This window comes from Didymosphaeria variabile, assembly GCF_027946475.1.
Source record: "Didymosphaeria variabile strain IMI 356815 chromosome Unknown scaffold_3, whole genome shotgun sequence".
NCBI classification, from domain to species: Eukaryota; Fungi; Ascomycota; class Dothideomycetes; order Pleosporales; family Didymosphaeriaceae; genus Didymosphaeria; species Didymosphaeria variabile.
Window position 1 is genome coordinate 2,348,740 of NW_026611622.1, and position 19,082 is coordinate 2,367,821.

General features: G+C 51.1%; 6 protein-coding genes across 6 annotated transcripts; 2 read left to right on the forward strand and 4 right to left on the reverse strand.

Moving 5' to 3' along the window:
• Positions 1 to 1,109: 1,109 nt before the first annotated feature.
• N0V89_004128 (uncharacterized protein) lies at positions 1,110 to 3,031 on the reverse strand (the record flags this gene model as incomplete). The annotated part of the gene is made up of 2 exons (XM_056212918.1): positions 1,110 to 2,142; positions 2,193 to 3,031. 2 exons carry the CDS (start codon positions 3,029 to 3,031, stop codon positions 1,110 to 1,112), a joined length of 1,872 nt encoding a protein of 623 aa, XP_056073226.1.
• A 1,345-nt stretch (positions 3,032 to 4,376) lies between these two features.
• Positions 4,377 to 5,320, forward strand: N0V89_004129 (uncharacterized protein; the record flags this gene model as incomplete). Its single annotated transcript, XM_056212919.1, has 2 exons — positions 4,377 to 4,380; positions 4,536 to 5,320. 2 exons carry the CDS (start codon positions 4,377 to 4,379, stop codon positions 5,318 to 5,320), a joined length of 789 nt encoding a protein of 262 aa, XP_056073227.1.
• A 1,964-nt stretch (positions 5,321 to 7,284) lies between these two features.
• On the reverse strand, positions 7,285 to 9,877 carry RGP1 (Golgi membrane exchange factor (Ric1p-Rgp1p) subunit; the record flags this gene model as incomplete). The annotated part of the gene is made up of 3 exons (XM_056212920.1): positions 7,285 to 8,180; positions 8,228 to 9,298; positions 9,346 to 9,877. The coding sequence occupies 3 exons, from the start codon at positions 9,875 to 9,877 to the stop codon at positions 7,285 to 7,287; spliced, it is 2,499 nt and encodes an 832-aa protein (XP_056073228.1).
• A 1,187-nt stretch (positions 9,878 to 11,064) lies between these two features.
• On the forward strand, positions 11,065 to 12,240 carry N0V89_004131 (uncharacterized protein; the record flags this gene model as incomplete). The annotated part of the gene is made up of 1 exon (XM_056212921.1): positions 11,065 to 12,240. One exon carries the CDS (start codon positions 11,065 to 11,067, stop codon positions 12,238 to 12,240), a length of 1,176 nt encoding a protein of 391 aa, XP_056073229.1.
• A 1,441-nt stretch (positions 12,241 to 13,681) lies between these two features.
• ALD2_3 (mitochondrial aldehyde dehydrogenase) lies at positions 13,682 to 15,343 on the reverse strand (the record flags this gene model as incomplete). Its single annotated transcript, XM_056212922.1, has 4 exons — positions 13,682 to 14,658; positions 14,712 to 14,906; positions 14,966 to 15,165; positions 15,216 to 15,343. The coding sequence occupies 4 exons, from the start codon at positions 15,341 to 15,343 to the stop codon at positions 13,682 to 13,684; spliced, it is 1,500 nt and encodes a 499-aa protein (XP_056073230.1).
• Positions 15,344 to 16,006: 663 nt separating this feature from the next.
• On the reverse strand, positions 16,007 to 16,918 carry N0V89_004133 (uncharacterized protein; the record flags this gene model as incomplete). The annotated part of the gene is made up of 1 exon (XM_056212923.1): positions 16,007 to 16,918. The coding sequence occupies one exon, from the start codon at positions 16,916 to 16,918 to the stop codon at positions 16,007 to 16,009; it is 912 nt and encodes a 303-aa protein (XP_056073231.1).
• Between the last annotated feature and the right edge of the window lie 2,164 nt (positions 16,919 to 19,082).

Consider the following 19,082-nt stretch of genomic DNA (forward strand, 5'->3'; position numbering starts at 1 on the left):
CATTATATGCACAATGTTGTAATGTTGCGCGAGTCTTGAGCAGCACATAGCCGCGAAGTCTGATCTGTACGGACCCAGACTGATACATCATGTGGATAATCCAAGGTCGAGTGAGAAAACTCCGTCCTTTTTTTCCGAAGTCATCTGAGTCACTTCCTGTTTCTGGCTGGAGATGTTGATGTCCGGCGATCCGCGCTGTGTCGTGGTCGGCTCCATTGTATGTCGCACTTTCACGGTGATCTTGATTGGAACCATAATCGTTGCCAACGCTAGTATAAGATATCGAGACGATGGTAGCCATATCCAATCTTCGATATCTAGCTGAGCCAGTTTCGAGCGGAAGATCCATAAACGCCGAAGTACGCCAACCCGACCTATGCTCGATTCGTTCGCATATCTGAAAATGACTTACAAGTTCGCCTCCGATATATAGGCACGTGTCGCCAAGCTTGACGTCCGGCTGATCTTTGTTCGTTGATAGCTCTTCCAATAGCGGTTTTCACTGCAGAGCTGATGAATATACAAGGTGGGCAGGAGCTCTTTTTTAAGGCGACCAGTCGTGGCTGCGAAGCCTTTCATTTTCATATTACAGACAGGTGTCGCATCGCCTGATAAAGGCTGAGACTGTACTGGTCATATTGACTAGCGTACAGCTTTTTCGACTCATACATCCTTGGCTTGGTTTCCTACTTTTGCTGGGTATTCCAAATGCATGAAAAATGTCACAGATGAGAAATGTACTTGATCAGGTGCTGAGCGTTGAGCATGGCCGTGTTGTAGGAAAGGTATTGGCATGAGTCTCACCAGAGCAGGGGTGCTGCTCGATGCTGCGATACTCCGCGCGTGCATATAAGGGCTGCGAAGTACCTCGTCAGACGAGCTTTAGTCTAGTACCATCATGTCTTATCCAGTGCTGCCTGTGGGATTCGAGCTGGGTTCGATGGAGTGGATATGCAGCTGGAAAATTCGATGGGCGCAGAGAATACTGCCGGCCGGTGTATATACAAAGTAATTAAGACTGAGGTGGACTCATTGTCCAGGGTCGCTTCAACGCGCACAAGGAGTATTATATACAAGAAGTGAGAAAGAGCCGACTATAGTATGAAAAACTAGTTCTCAACGCGACAAAGCTTGCCATTCTCATTGGGCAGCCCATCAACGCTTTCAACCTTCCACCTCTCGCTACCCACAGTCGTATGGGCAAAGAAGACATCATAGGGGTCCAGCTTCGCCTTCAACTCAAGCAGACGCGGGTATTTGTCACCCCAGAATGCCTGCCCAAAATCCGGTTCTAGACGATCCGCTTCAGCGAGGTACGATCCAGCACCGGGGCTGATGTCCCTCCAGCGCTGCATATCGCCGCTCTGGAAGTCTTGCCGAGCTTTCAGGGTCTCTGCCGCGGTTCCGTTGGGATTCCATCGTACAGCTTGCTGAGAAAAGAGTATATTCTCTCGCCACGCTGAGTTAACAGCGTTGTCGGAATTAGCTGGGTCGACGGCCTTGATGTTGAAGTGTACTTGTACGCGGTTGTTCTCACTGGACTGGCGGAGGTTTTGGAATAGCTCGTCGCGCTTCTCTTTGGTCTCGAAGTTGGCGCGAGGGAAGAGGCGAGAGCCAGTGGTTGCGTTGATCTTGCCGACGGCCTCGAGCGGAAAAGAGCTCTGCCAGGCTTCGTAGTACGACGGGAAATGAGTGATGTTAGGATCGACGTTGACGCCGAGCTCCTCCAAGCGGGCCAACCAGGGTTGAAGCAAGGCTTTCGTCTCCTCGAGCGTTTTGTTCGGTGCGAAGAAAGGAGACATGCCGAAACTGAAGATTCCGGTAAAGACGTTAGGGATGAGTGTCCAGTACGCGTAAGTGCCGGCATCGGCGTTGGGAACGAAGTATTCGACGTAATCGCGGATCGCCGCCCAGAATGTCTCGTTGCCCATCTTTTCGGATGTGAATGAGAAACGCGATGCCGTGGTGGGTAAGTCGGGATGGGCTTTAACCGTTACTGAGGTTGCAACGCCGAACGTCGAACCGCCCCCACCGCGCATTGCCCAGAAGAGGTCAGTATTGGAGGTAGAATTCGCTATAACGTAGTCGCCATCGGCGGTGACAACCTCAAAAGCAAGCACTTGGTCTGCACCAGTGCCGTAACTAGGCCATGTTAGTGTCTAATGAGCATTGCCTTTGGGACTTAAACTCACAGCGAAGTAAGCGGAGAGTGACCACCGCCCTGTATGTAGCCTCCAAAGATACCCACAGTCTCGCCCTCGCCGCCAACAACTGAGTGGCCTTTCTCATGAGCAGCCTTGTAGATCTCAAAAGCTTGCACTCCGACTCCGGCTTTGAAAGCTGGACCCGAGTAGTTACCTTCCTTGTCCTCGTAGTTTTCGAAGTACTCGATGTCCTTGAAGTAATGGGTCCAGACACTCAGTGCGTCTTTACCACCAGATTTACCAAGGAAGTCGTGCCCTGTGTTTTTAACGACCAGTCTGACCCCAGTGTTGCGTGCGAAGTTGACTCCGTGCTGGATGTGCTCCGGCTTTGTGGCGTTGATAACATACATTGGAAACCCGCCTCTTGTGCAATTATGCGAGTCGAAGATGTTAGGGGGAAGACAGGTCATGCCCTGGGCTACTGGACTCATCATCTCCACTGCGTTGTCAAAGTGTGAGTAGGACTCGTTCCAGTGAGCCGTTACCTTGACACATTCCTCGGCGTTGTAAAGCGGTCCATTGTAACAGACTGCTGCTAGGGGGTCTGGTCGGTTCAGAAGTCGGTTGTCCACCAGTTTGTTCAAGCTCGCCCAAGCTGCATCGGATGGCCAATTCCGGTCGCCAGGGTATACTTTGCATCGTGATGAGGTATTGTTCGGAGTTGTTCCCGAGAGAAAAAGGTTCTTGACATTTGCGGTTACTCCTTTTAGAGTGTTGTCGACTGTCTGCACCACCTTCGCAGGCTTGACGAGGGGAGTTGCAGTTGCGGAGGCCGCCAGGAGGGTCAAAAGCCCAAGGGCTCTCGAACCATTGTGTTGCCGACCCATTCTGAAGTCCCGTTCCCTTGCTGCTGTGCGGCGAGCTTCAGCAAAAGGAGTGGGAGAGCTGACGGCAGCCTACCCTTTAAAGATTGTCAAGGAAGTTCTGGGCAGTTGCCTCTCGGAAGGAGCAGGTGGATGCAACGGGATGATCCTCCACTTCTAGCAAAGGGAACGAAAGAGTCGATCGCAACATGATTAAACGGCGTCAATAATCGACTTGACTCGGCGCGGCCAATGCGCCCCCTGTCTGCTTCGCTACGGTCGACGATCTTTTCTACAAGCAACCCGAGCCAGCGCGACTGGCCAAAGCACTCGTTCTCCCCAAAGGGGCCGACCCGGCGCGAGTGGCGTTAGAGGAAAATAATTACCGTTTGTTCATGCGGAGGTGGTCATCTTTTCCGTCGCGCATCCCGACGAGGACGGCTGCAGGTACGGGAGAGAAGAATCCTTTCGTTCGGAGGTTTCGACGTCCAGCAACCCATGGGCACGCGTAGTCGGCGTGTTGCGCGTGCCGTGGTGGCAGAGGGGGTGCATGGCGTTTCACCAGACTGACAGAAGGTGAAGACCAGGCTGCAGGCCCTGCTAGGCTGCTGGTCTGTTCACGCGGCTGACCAGACGCTAGCCGCTTGGGTACTTGGCGCAAACTCAATGGGACTCAACGACTCAGGAACCGTGTTGCGGAACCTTCCCCCAAGTCAGATCGCCACATTTGGATTCCCAATAGAGCAAGCATGCAAGCGGGAGGGCTTGTCACTTGGTGCCCGAGCTGCCAGCCGGCGCACGTAATCATCAGGCACGAGCGTGTTTAAGGAATCGAGGCCCTCGAGTACCCAAGATCGAGACTTCGCTGTCTAGCTTGACTTCTACAGACATATCAGTAGATCTTGGAAGATCTTCAGTGGGGTATCCGCCTATGCATAACAATTGAGTTCGTGAGTACTTCTCAGAGACGCCCTTGTCGACATTGACTGACCGTATCTTCAGTTTGGGCTTTCCCCTTTGGAAATGGGTCAGGGCCGTCAAGCGTCAGCTCTCGCTATAATCTGCGTCTTCCCCATACTCGCTGCAGTGTTCGTCGGCGCCAGGACCATCTCTCGTCACCTTGGGCAAAACTTTGGGTGGGATGACTGGCTCATACACCTCTCACTGCTGTTGCTGCTCGGCCAGACAGTGACAATCTATGAATGTATATCTAACGACTACTCGATCCAAGATATCCCACTGACATTGTTCAGACATACTCGTAAGCCACACTGGCTACCGGAGCAGCGAGATCCCCATACAAACCATTGACCAGCAAGTCCTTGCGAAGAAATGGAGTTTCGCCGTGCAGATGTTCTACCATCCCATGATGGGTGCCATACGCGCCTCCATAATCATGTTCCTCTTTCGAGTGAAGGATCAACGCTGGCACATTCGATGGGCTTTGCATGTTGTTTGTAAGGATGCAATCTTCCCTCAACCATCTTGGATCCAATACTGACTAGCGATCCAGTCTGGATCAACATAGGCTATCTAGGCTCAACTACCCTCGTGAACATCTTTCAGTGTGACCCAATCAAATACGCTTACTTGCAACCACAAATGGACCACAAAGACGCTGATGGCAATACAATCAAAGGCGGCAAATGCATCAATAGTCTCCAGTTCATCATGTCCAGCTGCGCCCTTAGCATCTTCATGGACTTGATCATCATGCCTATCCCCACTGCCATGGTGTGGAACCTCCAAATGAAGCGCAAAACGAAAATAGCAGTGGTCGCTGTCATGAGCATGGGCTGGATAGCGACCATCGCCTCCGTCTCTCGCCTGATAGTCTACTACTACCGCTACTCCCCCACCGTCGACCGCACCTACAACATCGGCCTCGTAACCTCCGTCACTGAGCCCTCCGTGGCCATAATCGCCGCCTGCGCCCCTGCCCTACGCCGCCTCTTGACCTTTATGCTACCTCGCTACTTCTCCGACGGTGCCACCTACCCTGATGGTACCTACAACTACGAGACGAACAACGCTACATACGGAAACACACGGCCACGGCGGTCGACGAGCTTTCCGCGCAATATCGACAAGGATATGGACTTGGTGATCAGGGAGGATGGGCAGGAGCAGGACGAGGAGTCGGTGTATGGGATGGCGGATTTGAGGGGGAAGGAGAGCAGAGAGGTGCTTGAGATACAACGAACGCAGAGTGTGAAGACGGGCGTCAGCGAGGGGACGGGGCAGCCATTTTGTGTGAATGCGACGCAACCGTTTGATGTGCTTGACCACAAGCAGTACGATGAGAGGCAGTAGACATTCTTTTAAGATACCCACGCGCATCAGCATGTACATTAGCTTCAATCGAGTAACGATTTTATGACCTCAGCATTCTTCCCCTTTTGCTGTCTTTCCCTAGCACGCATATCGTGCAAAAGATGATGCTTCTCTCACTGCCGTCTGAGACAACATAATGACGCCTTCAATATATCGATGGCATGGGTACTGGAAAAAGTTCCCATCGCGGGGCAGTCCTAAAGTTTATTGCGCCGCTCTCCGTCTGACGTACATACCAAGCCTCAAGCCTAGATGCAATGATAGCTGCCGCAAGCGGCCATGCCGGGCGAATGAAGCGAGGTGCCGTTAGCGCAATGTCATAGTCTCGAGGGCTGCTGGTTAATTCGATGTAACAGGTCTACAAGCAACCGTCACGTTTCAGAGTACGTATAGGCGGTTGGCGTCATCCGCTGTGGACCCGGACATGAAAGATGCGGATGCAAGTCATGTCGCGCCCACGTGGTCTTCTTTCGGCATTTTGATCACGTGCTGTTAGGCAACGTTCGTGGGAATAGCTTTGGTGTTGACTTGTTGGTGTTCTGTTGAGTGGTGATGCCTAGGATGGAACCATGGTACGCGATGTAGCTGCTTGATAGCACTGAGTGCGGTCCGTCCACGTGGTGACCACGGTCTCGAATGTCAAAATCAAAAGATGGTAGCCAAGAACACAATCAGGGTGTCGAAGAACCTTGGGTCGCTAGCGGAGATGCGCAACGAGCCGTTCGTACGCCTCCGTGAAAGGCAAACCCTTTGAGCATTGCGCCCGGGATGCCGGTCGGCGCTGGTCGGCAGCTCCTTATGAGAACCTCCGAACGCTGCCGCGGCAGTGTCACCGACATGGAGGAATAAATACAAACATCCAAATTGGATGTCGCTGTCGACTAGATGGAGGTGAGCAAGTTTCTAGGTATGATGGGTGCAGAGCTATCGAATCGAGAGCTGTAACATCAACGATATACATAGTTGTCTATACCACACACAACGGTATTGCGTCGGTTACTAAATCACAAGCTTGAAATCGATCAATGAAAATACTGTCTATACAACATGAGCGTTCCAGGAACTTATTTATCCTGCCGAGATGCATCTCGCCAACTTTTTTATTCCGCGGAAGCAGTGTTGAAATCCAAGTATACCTAGCCTGTAGAAACTTGTCCAACCAGTCCCACAAACTCGCGGAACTAAGGTGAAAGTATGGACATACATCAACGCAATCGTGGATATGTCAATTTCATATGTTCAAGTTCAATGTTGCTATAGGTGAACGAACAGCTTCGATTACTTTAGCAAAGTCTAGAAATTGAGCCGATAGTCAAATGACGCACTTTTATGACTAAGACTTTGAGAGGCAATGATCGATTCCAATCTCTAGTGAGGACGATGGTATTGATCTTCCAGTATGTTCTTGAAATTCGCATCCGAAGTAAACCCTCAAACGATTATCAGGTCACTCAGTTACGCGTGGAAAGATCAACGAGAAACTTAGAAATTCAACCGTGCCTGCCAATTGTCTATAGGTCGCGTGGAAGCTTTCTACTACCTATCAAGCATACCCATTGCCTCACAGCTGCTTTCTTAACAGCCCGTATCGAACACATCGAACGCAGCCCTTGACAAATATCCTCCCTGTCAACAAAACGGCCGTTAGCAAACGCATGAAAACCCCATCTGCGCGAGTCTGAAAAACACCAGCACTGCAACATGATAATAATGCATTACTCTGGTAGTCCTAGATTCAAAGCGTGTAACCCATGGTATACTACAAAATATCTTGTCCAACACGCTGTGTCATATGCCCTGACCAGTATATCCCGACCTCCATTTTCATGTACAGGGTAAGAATACCTTCCCCTCTTCATCTAGATCTTTTCGTCACGTTTTGAGAGTGTTGACCACTTCTTTGAGTGACCACATGACTACATCAACCCACGTCATATAAACTCTCACACAGGCAACCCCTCTTCATCCCCGTCGTCCTCCACCACACTAAAAGCCCCATATACCCTCACCGGGACCATAACCTCGAAGCTCTCCGCGGGCAGCCTCTCCGCCGCCGCCAAAACGATGCCCCTCTCACCGCTCTCCACTTCCTCCAGGAGATCATCCCAATACGCTTGTTCCCCATCCTCATGCAAGAGTCTCGGCGTGATGAACTCCACGCGGATCTTCCACTCAAGACTCACGCCGCTGGTAATGAAGTCTGGAGTTGCGGAAGGAGGGATAGTAGGCGAGAAGGATAAGCGCTGCGCGAAAAGGGCGTTCTCGGAGAAGGAGGCGTGCACTTTACGGGTGACGCGGTGTATAGATGCGTTACTCCTCAATGCAATCGCTGGGTCGACTTTCTCAGACGTCTCGAGCGAGACATGCAGCGAGTAGCAAGGAATATCAGCATTAGTAAAATCAATTACCGCGGACACTGTTTCGCCAAGACGGTATGCGGGGCGTGCGAGCATGATGACAGCGACGCGGCGCCCGCTACGGGCAATTTCGAAGCGGTTTGCGGATTGATTTGTTGTGCCGGTGAGATTGCTGCGCAGGATGACGAGATCGATGGATTCTTTCATGGTGTGCGGTTCGTCGAGTAGGGAGGAGGAGCGGCCGGGGATGGTTTCGGTGGGGGAGAGGAGGCCCATCGATGAGTTTTGCCGGGGGCGGTCGAGGAGATTGTCTACGTAATCTAGGAATTCGGTAAAGTTGGCTGTGTCTTGGTTTGTTCGGGTGGATGGCTTTTTGGAAGGAGAACTGCTTGTTGAATCGGGATTGACGGCGCAGGTTCGAGCTTGGTCCCGAAGGATGATATACGGAGACATCAAGTCATGCCCCAGTATCTCTCCACGGCCTAATTGCGCTTAGTGACTACTGAGCTGCAAGAATGGGTGTACATACTATTGACGCTGCCAAAGACACGAAAGGGTATCTCGACATGCTTCACTTGTTGATCTCGTGCCGACCCCGGCCGTTGAGTACCGATTGTGAGGTGGTAAACAACCTTCATCGACCGTCCCTTGTGCGTTGGAGGCAAGCCCCGTGGTAATGTAAAACTATAGGTGTAGCTACGACTTTCGCCTGGAGCCAGCTGCAGATCGACAAACAAGATCGACTGTGGCGTAGTAATTAACGGCACGGTTTTTGAGTTCGCGATCCCTCTCATTTCTCGAATGCTCGATGGTTCAGAAGCACCTAGCAATCCTCCTATGGATTCGCCGATATTTGACCAGCCGAGTGCACCGAACAAGCCACTCTCGCGCTTCGTGCGTTCGACACCAACGACGCCGCCTCCGCCTTGTCCGCCCACAACTCCCTTTCTCTTGACTTCCTCGAACGGTGCCTGATTGATCAGCGACCCATCTAACGTGAAAGACCCCATGACTTGAGCGTAGCCCATCATCAGAGTTTCAGGCTGAGTCCTTTGGTTCGGCGGAACCAATTGTGATTGCCGTCGCTGGTGGAATACTCTCGGAAGAAGGCGCGCAGTCTGAGGTACTACGTATTCTGACGCCAACGTCTCGGTAGAATTGTTACTCTGTGAATAGAACTCCCCGCTGCTCCTTGGGGTTCCATTCATACTGGACCCTGACAATATTCGTGCTATCGGGGACAAATTATCGGTAGGCTGTTTTGATAGCGATTCGGGAGGGAATCCAGGAGATATATCACGTTTGGGAGACGACTGCGCCCTTACGTTGGCTGCGGCGTCATTTTCGTCGGGGCGCTCTGGCGAGGGGCCATTCGGCGGAGGGGAGGCGGGGAATTTGAAGTTTTGCGAGAAAGATCCGGATGGTTTTCGTGAGCCGTTGCGGAGGGCAGGCGTGTTTGGGCCGGTAGCTGCGCCGGATTGTCTTTGAGCAGATCGCGCCGGCAAGGAAGAGTCGTGGAAAGGTTCGTGTATAGTTGGCGGAGAGCCTCCGCCGGAGCGTGGGGAGTAATGCGTCACAGAACGGTGTCCAGGTGACGTGACTTGAATATAATTAGCGAGCGACGTGAAGGCAAAGGGCCATTGGTACCTGGGAAAGGACTTGGCCGGCCCGGCACAACCTGGAGGCTTGCGGATCGGCCATGACCGCGCATCGGGCGTCGCGCTGCTGAAGCTGACCGTTCGTGGCTAATATCTGTAGCCGCATCCGTTCCCAAAGATATTATCGACAACGACTTTCCGTGTCCATGTTTGTGTTTGGGCGTTGCGCTCCCATTGTTGAATGCTCCGCTGTGGGGTTGGGGCGATCTATTGCGGTCGCCAATCGAGGATGCCGTTTGTACAGATAGAGCCGGTCGATGGCCACGCAGGTATTGTGCCGGGCCGCCGAGAGAGGTAAAGGAGGAATTGCGAGAGACAGATGGCCGTGTGGACGAGTGGACGGGGGGCAGCTTGCGCTGGCGTTCCCCACCCGGCGCAAAGCCATTTGCCTTTCGAATTGGCGATTTGTCGCGTCCCTCAGGCAGGGCCGTATTCTTAAAAGTAATTGTGCACTCAATGTCTTCGCCGGCGAATACGGTCGAGTTCTTCCATTGCACGAAGACGCGGATATTCGAGGACATGATCGGGGGCGCGGTGGACGACGCGGGCTGCGGAATGCGGGCAGCTCATCGGTAGTGATGCTTCTGCGACATGGCTCCAGCGGGCTCTGGTCTGAAGACGGCCGCAGTAAATTCGTTCCGAAGCCCGCGACACAGTCGGAAGGCTGCGATTATCTCAAAGGTATAGATGTTGGTTCCGTCATGCACGAACCTCGGCGGTAACGTTGATCCGCTCCCGCATAAGGCTTAGCCCCATAACAGGGGTTTAGGCCGGCACGTGGGACGACATTCACACCACGACCATCACACCACACTACTCATTTGCCGGGCTCCACTGTCAGAGAATACATTGTTGTTTGATTATTCAAGGAACAACCTGTTTCGACCAACCTTTCTATATCTTCTCATCGGTCAGATAGATCTTGATTCAAAAGTCTCACCATTTCAACTGGATGTAGTGTCATTTCTGCGTGCGCTAGTTGAGCGTTGATACTCTCTTTGTGTTTTTTCCAATGAGAAAGCCTATGGTCCATTAGTGAGCTCTGGCCGACCAATGTAGGAGGGCACTGAGGGCTACGACAACCTGCCTTTGATGTTATGGGGAGTATGAAGTTTACTGTGACCCCTCGAACATATTTGTAGCAGGAGTGTGGCTCTACTTTGAGAGCTTTAGGGAACACCATGTGCTGCTCAGTGCATCTCATCTGGTATGCATGATAACTTTAGTGGAGTGTGACGGGAAGGGTAGTGTCAAAGGGACAATGCCCCAACAAGTGAAAAAACGTATGCCACTTACATGCAGCTTTAAATCAAGTGTATGGAGGAGACAGACAGCATATATCTGGCTGACATGCTCACTGAGAACGTCGTTCGATACCGACCATGGAAGAGGTTGTGTAACGTGAAGGAGCTAGTCCAGAGATGGTCAAGTGCATCCAATGGTTCGCGACCCTGTCAGGGTCTGCCACATTTTCGATCGACAGTTCACAATATTTTTCCGACACTCATCGCTCCATGCCGAAAGACAGAAACCAGCCTTTTTCTTGGATCGCAGCTTGCATCGTGGCGCCCTAGTGTATCCATTGCGCCACCATGTACGCGCTAATGACGTATGCAGATCATGCAGATCAGTGTTTCCCTCTTCGATCTGCATTAAAAACATACGGAGGCCTTCCGATAGTTCAGCTCTCCTCATCACTAATACCACGATGTCAGGACAACAAAAGAATGCTGGCAATGCTAGCAAACAACAGCCTATCCCGGAAAATGAAATCAAACAAAACTCGTCCGTCTCGGCGAGCATGGCGCTCCAGGGGATGCAGAAAGCGTATGAGCTGAGACAAGCCGCCAATGCCGCCGGAGATCCGGATGCACGCGAAGAAATACTTGCAAAAGCCGTCAACAAAGAGATTGAAGCCGAGTCCTTTGGCAAGGCAGCAAAATATACGCGCTCTGGTACGTTCCAAGGTCTTGCTGCTGGTGCAGGTCTAGGTGTCCAGCCAGGCGTTACACTGGGAAAGTTGACGGGTGCTCTGGTTGGCGGTACCGTCTCCACAGTGACAGGCTTGCTCGGTGGTGGTGTTGGATCCGTCTATGGAGCAATGCATGGGCCGTTTTGGGACCTCGGACAGATGGCCAGCCAAGGTGTCCGGGGCATCGTTGGAGACTTTCCCAACTGGAACTCGACTCCAAAACAAAAGAAGGCATTGGAAAAGATGGTTATACAGACAAAAGAGACACAGGCGCCCACCCAAGAAGAATTGGAGAAGATGAAGTGTGACGACGGAGGGGCGATGCCAGAATCTTGGGCGCAATCTGCGAAGGATATGACAAGGTGGATGCCGGGAATGCCGTCAATGCCTTCGGTCCCCAACATGCCAAGCATGCCTTCGATGCCGTCCTGGGGCGGACAGGACAAGTCAAAGGGACAGTCTGGGGCGCCCAGTCAGAAACAAAAACCAAAGCCCACCCAGAAGCAGCAGACAACGCCTCGACAAACCAGATCAGCGACGCAAAAACAACAACAGGCTCAACAGAGCACAACACCGACGCAACCTTCCAAGGCCAAAGAAGCCCCGAAGCCCAAGGAAGAACCAAAGCCTAAAGAGCCATCAAAGCCATCTCAACCCAAAGCAACCGCCCAAGCCAACCAAGCACAGAAGCGTAATCCACCTTCCAACGCGAAACCCGCCAGTAAACCAGCAGCGACAACAAGCAAAGCGAAGCCGGCTCCGTCGCAGAATCAATCATCGGCGGCGTCAACCGCGGAGAAGAAGAAGCCAAGAAAGCTGAACAGGACCAGCGATATCAACGCAAAGGCCGGTTCAGGATCGCCACCTGAGAGGAAGAAGCCGAGAAAGTTGGAAAGGAAGACTGCTGCGTAATGTCCATGCTGAGGTGTGGGAGGGGTCTAATACGAAAGCACACATTGAAGAACGAATGCATGAATTCATGAAACACTTGTCGGCATGTCTGTCTATAGTGCATTTGACTGAGCCTTACTGCAAATTGCTACTTTTTGATGCGTTCTGCGGCAGAGCAAGCGTCCAAGTGTGAGTGGCTACTTTTTTGCATCTCACGTGCATTCTTGAGCCATTCACTTTTTTTTTTTTTTGGATTCTGTAGGTTTACGTCCTCTATACTGTTGCAATGTAATGCGTAATCGAAGATGTATGATTTCCTGAAGTTCCGGTTAAACCTCGCGATATGCCATGAGAGCACACGTCGACCAAGCGGAAGCACCGCGGTAGGACAGCGTTGTTATGTCATCATCTGATATACTTTCCGTCGTCCGATCGATGGATCTTCATGAATTTGCATGAGTGGTCGGCAGTGGACGGTGCCTTCCGGGCTGTGGTACTTGGGAGGGGTCATCAGTCGGAATGGTCACTGAAAGAAGTCGTGATCGCCTTGGACGTGCAGCAATTGGTTCGTAAAGCCAGGAAAGCTTGCGATAGCTTGAACTTCTGCAAATGCCAGAGCGTTATTTTACCTGTTGGATTTAGGTTAGCTCCTTATCAGCCTAAATTGGGGCCGAAACCTGCGTGTCTACCTGTCGCCTCAAGGTTCATCATACGTGCCGCCCCTAACCCGACTTACATCCCTTCGCAAGCACCAGAAACCTGAAAAAGCCACCCGCCCTGAGGACTCAAAGTGCTTGCTGTGTCTCCTGCGTTCTACCGTCTGCGTCATGCTGCGCGCCACTTATCGCGTCTTGAACGCGAACCTGACGCGGTCCAATGGGTACCCTTCCATCTCAAGATTCGCCGATGAACGAGCCAACATCACAACCATGAAACAGAACAAGTCCTCCAGCACACTCACGCCCGAGGAGGCCGAGGCAAAGCGAGCCATAAGAGAGGCTCGTCGTCGTTTCAAAAAGTATCGTGGATATAGCCACCGACAACAAAAACTGGACACCTGGAACGAACTCAGCCCTCCGCCGATTTCCGAGTACAGACTCACATTTGGGAAGCATTGGGAAATGAAATTAGACGAGGTACCTCTATCATATCTGGCCAAGTACTTGATTACACGGCGGAACAATGGATTGCTGGATCAGGAATGTCCGATTGTTCAGGAGGGTATAGATGACTATATAAGGAGGCACCCAGATGTAGTGAGTCAGGCGGGTCGAAAAAAGACGGAGCCGGTGGAATCGAACAAGTATGCCAAACAATCATCTACAACGGAGCGATCCATGAAAGCTATTCGGGATCGAGAGTCGCACCACGGTGCATAATTCTTGGGTTCAGCACTTCCCATGGATTTAGGCTATCATTCTCAGGCCATCTGTTTGGACTATATCCGAGCTAGCGAGCAATATTAGAGCTTGTTTCCCATGTTAATATGTACCGCTTTCGTCTGCGTGTAAGCCTCCAATCCTGCTTCTCCAAGTTCCCTACCAATTCCGGACTGCTTGACGCCTCCAAAGGGTACCCTGAAGTCACAGTCCTGGCTACTGTTCACCCACACCATACCTGCTTCAATCTCAATAGCCACTCGATGAGCTCGCTCCAGATCTTTGGTGAAGATTGATGCACCAAGACCATATGTCGTGTCGTTGGCGCGACGAACAACCTCATCTTCGCTTTCAAAGCTTGAGATTGTGACGACAGGTCCGAAGATCTCCTCCCGGAAGACACGCATGGTATCCTTCACGTCCTTGAATACCGTTGGCTGGATATAGAAGCCCTTGCCATCGCCGTGTCGCTTTCCGCCTGTCAATATGGTGGCTCCTTCCGACTCACCGATGTCGATGTAGGACAGAATGCGGTCGTATTGTGCTTTGGTCACCTGTGGTCCCTGGAATGTGGATTCGTTCCATTGGTCGCCAACTTTGGACACCTCTTGGATTTGCGCTTTGAACTTCTTCAAGAAAGTCTCGTAGATGCTCTTCTGTACGAATATCCTGGAGGTTGCAGTACAAATCTGGCCTTGGTTTGACATGATGCCGAAATGCGACCATTTGATCGCTTGCTCAATGTCGCAATCATCGAACACGAGCAGCGGAGATTTGCCGCCGGTTTCAAGAGTAATATTCTTGAGGGTAGTCGCTGCTGACTTCATGATTTGTGACGCGGTAGCTGTCGAACCGGTGAAAGCGACTTTGTCGACTAAAGGATGATTGACAAGCGCAGCTCCTGCCTCGCGTCCATGGCCGTTGATCAAGTTCACAACACCAGGTGGGAATCCCGCCCTATTGATGAGAGTACCTAGTACCAAAATGCTCAGTGGCGTTTGTTCTGCTGCCTTGAGCACAACCGTGTTGCCGCAAGCCAGCGCCGGGCCAAGTTTCCATGCTGATACGCAGTCAGATCTCAGTATGCGCTTGGCATAGGAGAGGATTGCAAACCTGCCATAGACAATGGGTAATTCCACGGGATGATTTGACCTATTACACCGATAGGTTGACGCAGAGTGTAGGCGAACTTTGCGGGAGTAGTGCCAATCGTCTGGCCAGATATTTTGTCTGCCCAACCTGAATAATATCGGAGCGTGCCGATAGTTTCAGGAAGGTCTTCTGTCAAGGCAACAGTGTATGGCTTTCCTATGACAAGGTGTTAATTTCACGCAAGTTCAGTAGATACAACGATAACTTGTGCTTACCGTTATCCCAAGCATCAATCGTTGCTAAGAGCTCCTTATTCTCCTCAATGAGATCGGCTAGCTTCGCCATCAATATGCCACGGTCAGTGCCAGGCAAGTGTTTCCATGAGTCGTGGACTAAAGCTGCTTTCGCTGCTTGTACTGCTTTGTCAACATCTTCTGCACTGGCAGCATGAACCTCGGCAATCTTCGATTCAGTTCTAGATAAGATCAGTGCAATGCGTGAACGATATTCAAGGCTCAAACATACGCAGGATCTATTGACTCGAGGAGCTGCCCGTTACTTGAAGGTACGATTTCGTTGTTAATAAATAGACCTATAGGCTGACTCCACTTGCGTCCATTGGGAGCCTGAAGGTCAACGTAGAGGTTGGACATGTCTGTGGTTGAGTAGACGATTTTTGATGCCGTTGAAAAATATGGGCTGAAGGCAAGAAGATACAGACACCTTTTCCACAAACTGCGTTCAACACAGCAGGCTCAGTAATTAACTTGCACTCGGAGAGTCTTCGGCGTGGGGAATCCCGACAGATCGCGTGGAAAGCGGCTAGAACAGTCAGTTTTCACAAAAATTCCAGAATTGGGACGCTGGGCGGTCTGCATTCATGCATACGTACATAGAGTGGCGTATTGATCTCATCGTGCATTCGCTTGGGCAAGTGATTCCGAGCCAATCGTTCCGTTTAAGACTAATCAAGCTCCGCACTAAGCCTATTCAAATTCTGACTGAGCAGTTCAATCATGCCCATGCTGCATGTGCTTGAGCTTGTCAAGTCAAAACTAAAAACTAGGGAGTAACTTCATGGAAGTCGCCGGCACGACGTGGGAGAGTCTCCGGGGTAAGTCGACTGTATTGAGGATGTTTCAAAGTCAAGAGACTTGCATGGACTATCATGTAAAAGTCTCCTCTCATATCTTGCAGCGCATATGTATTCAATCATACCAAGGTTTAACAATATGTAAAGGGTACAGTCAAAGTCAGGTGTAGAGAAAACTGATAATCGACATCTCGATCATTTCTATTTAGCATAAGGCCGCACGCTATGACACAGTCTTCAACCCCGCATTCTTCAACAAACCAAGAAGTTCTTGTCGTGTTTCACCCTCCAGCAGACCAAATGGTTTCCTTAGCCCGCCAGTCTTGATACCTTGCAACTCCATCCCTGTCTTGACTGCAGCAGGGTAGTTGTGTTCTTCCAAGAACGCGCAGATGGGCCAGATCTTTTGCCACAACTCCCTACCCTTCTTTAGATCTCCGTTAACCGCAACGGTATTCCAGAGCTGTACGGAGAGCTCTGGAATCACATTCGTTGCGCCCCACACGGAGCCTTTTGCGCCAGCAGCCATGCCGTAGAAGGTCAACGTGTCCCAGCCATTGAATGCCGTGATCTTGTCGGCGTGGCCAAAGAGAAGTTCAGTGAACGCGGGTGCGTTTCCGGAGGTGTCTTTCAGGTACTTGACACCAACCTCGGAAAGTGATGCAATCTCTTTGGGCGAGAGCGTGAGTCCGCTGGCTGATGGTATATTGTAATAAAGAATGTCCAATCCCGAGGTCTTATGTATCTCTCCAAGCATCTCCTTTAGCTGTTTCAAGTTGACGGGGTCGTAGAAAGGTGGCACGACCATGAGTGCGGAGGCCCCGGCTTTCGCGTGATGTGCCGCCAGATCTGTACCTTCCACAGTGCTCAATGCGCCAATACCTGCAACAACGGGGACACGACCGGCGGCGTATTTGATGCAGAGCTCAACAAGTTCTTTTCGTTCGGCTGTCGTTAGAGCAGTGAACTCTCCAGTCGTTCCTCCTGGTACGATGCCATGAACACCGATTTGGATAAGGTTGTCAATGTGTGCTTTGAGTCGGCCCTCGTCAATCTTCGAACTGTCGTCTGTGAAGGGTGTGGTGAGTGCTACTAGGATCCCGGTCAGGTCCTTGTGATTGGATGCGCTACCCATTGTGGCGGTGATACGTGTGATGGACGTTCGAATGATCAGAGAATTTTAGGGGAAATGGAAACAGTGTGGTTTGTTGAACAATGGAACGTTTGAGTGTTCTGGCGATTTTGGGAGAAATGTTTGTGCGGATGTTGCTTTATTACATTCGTCCGGACATATCAGCTACTGGTAGGCTCCACAGCCGCCAATATCCAACGCTGAGAATGCGCTGCTGTGGGGAATTCAATCTCAACTCAGAAAGCTATCGCGATTAAGAGCTACTGTTATTTTTCTAAGGGTTTAATTGGAGAACATGCGGGGTTGCACTGGACCTAGCACTGCACGGCTGGGGTCCCGCGCATCGTGACTAGCAAGTCGTTCCGGTGGGATATCTCCGCGCCCCGAATTCGGTGATTGTCGTGAGGCCATGTTTAGTATATGCCACTCGCTGGGGGAAATGAGGCGATAGTGACTAACATATCGGATCATGTGCCGCTCATGCACTAATTGCTCTGAATGTGTGGGCCATGAAAATCGGAGGATATGTAGCCATAACCTGAAGAGGACGTCAGCCTGAAACAAGTCGCAACGTTCCTACGCTCACTATTACTCTCCAACATGGCGAATCGTGCACCAACGCTTGATCGATATGTTTTTTCAATCAGTGACCTTCAGACGTATGGAAGTCGAAAATTGCCTAAAGAGTACGAGGAGTACTACAATCAGGGAGCGATGGACATGATAACACTGCGCGACAACGAAGCCGCGTTTGACAGATGGCGAATAGTGCCTCGCGTACTGCGAAATGTTTCGAACCTGGATACCTCGACCACATTCTGCGGAGAGAGGATTTCGTTTCCCTTGGGATTCAGCCCATCGGCTATGCACAAGATGGCTCATCCAATTGGCGAAGTTGGGACATCACGTGCAGCAGCGGACGTGGGCATTCCAATGTGCTTGAGCTCGTATGCTACCACATCGCTTGAGGAAGTCATTCAACACTCAATGGGAAACCCTTACATGATGCAAATGTGCGTCGTTAAGGACCGTAACATTACACTCCAGCTGTTGAAACGAGCTGAAAGTACGTGAAACTTCCACACGATATACATTCGAAGGCGAACTTGATACTGACGAGGCTTAGACGCCGGATATAAAGCATTATTCCTCTCGGTGGACGTCCCTGCGTTGGGTCGAAGACTGAACGAGATGCGGAATGATTTTACACTTCCTAAAGATCTAACTTTCCCTAACATCTTATCTGAAGGAGGACAAGAATTCGCTAATTCGGAGGAGGAAAAGGCGAACGGTCCCAAAGCATTTGGTAGGTTTTCATCCGTTTCAAGCTCGGAGACAGCCCCTAATCTGTAGCAGAGGATAATTTGGAATGGGAAGAGGCAATCCCTTGGTTGCGAGCGAACACATCGATGGAAATATGGCTTAAAGGAGGTCAGTCAAAACCGTAAAACAGGTTGGGTGATTTGCTGACTTTCCCAAAAGTTACCAGTCCACAGGATGTAGAGCTAGCGGTCGAATATGGTGTCGACGGTATCGTTGTATCAAATCATGGCGGCCGCCAGCTTGACAGCATGCCGGCGACGCTAGATGTTCTTGAAGAATGCGTGGCAGCAGCGCGTGACAGAATACCGATTGCAATGGACGGCGGAGTCCGCCGGGGGTCTGATATCTTCAAGGCTTTAGCGCTTGGAGCCAAATGCTGTTTCGTTGGTCGGATCGCCATCTGGGGTCTCGCAGTAAGTTGCTTTGCATGTTCGTGGCTCATGATAAATCGCTGAAAATCTGCAGTATGACGGCCAAAGAGGGGTCGAATTGGGTCTCAAGCTCTTGCTGCACGAGTTACAGGTCACGATGGCTTTAGCAGGGTAGCTTTGTCTGTCCCCAAGTACCCGAGGTGGCTAACAATTCGTAGATGCCGAACGATTGCCGACATCTCCCGTGCTCATGTCCGACGCCTGAATTGGGATGGAGCGCTTGCAAAGCTTTAATATCTTGTCGTAAATGCGATGGTTGAGGAATAGTTTGTTCCGGATCGTATGCATGAGCAGTTCTTTCTAACGCTAGCTTTTCGAAAGAGTTCTTCAATATAAAGTAACCCACACATCTTGTTCCCTGCAGACGTCGACCCACGTAGGCTGGTTCGATGTCGATCTGGATGCTCTCGATT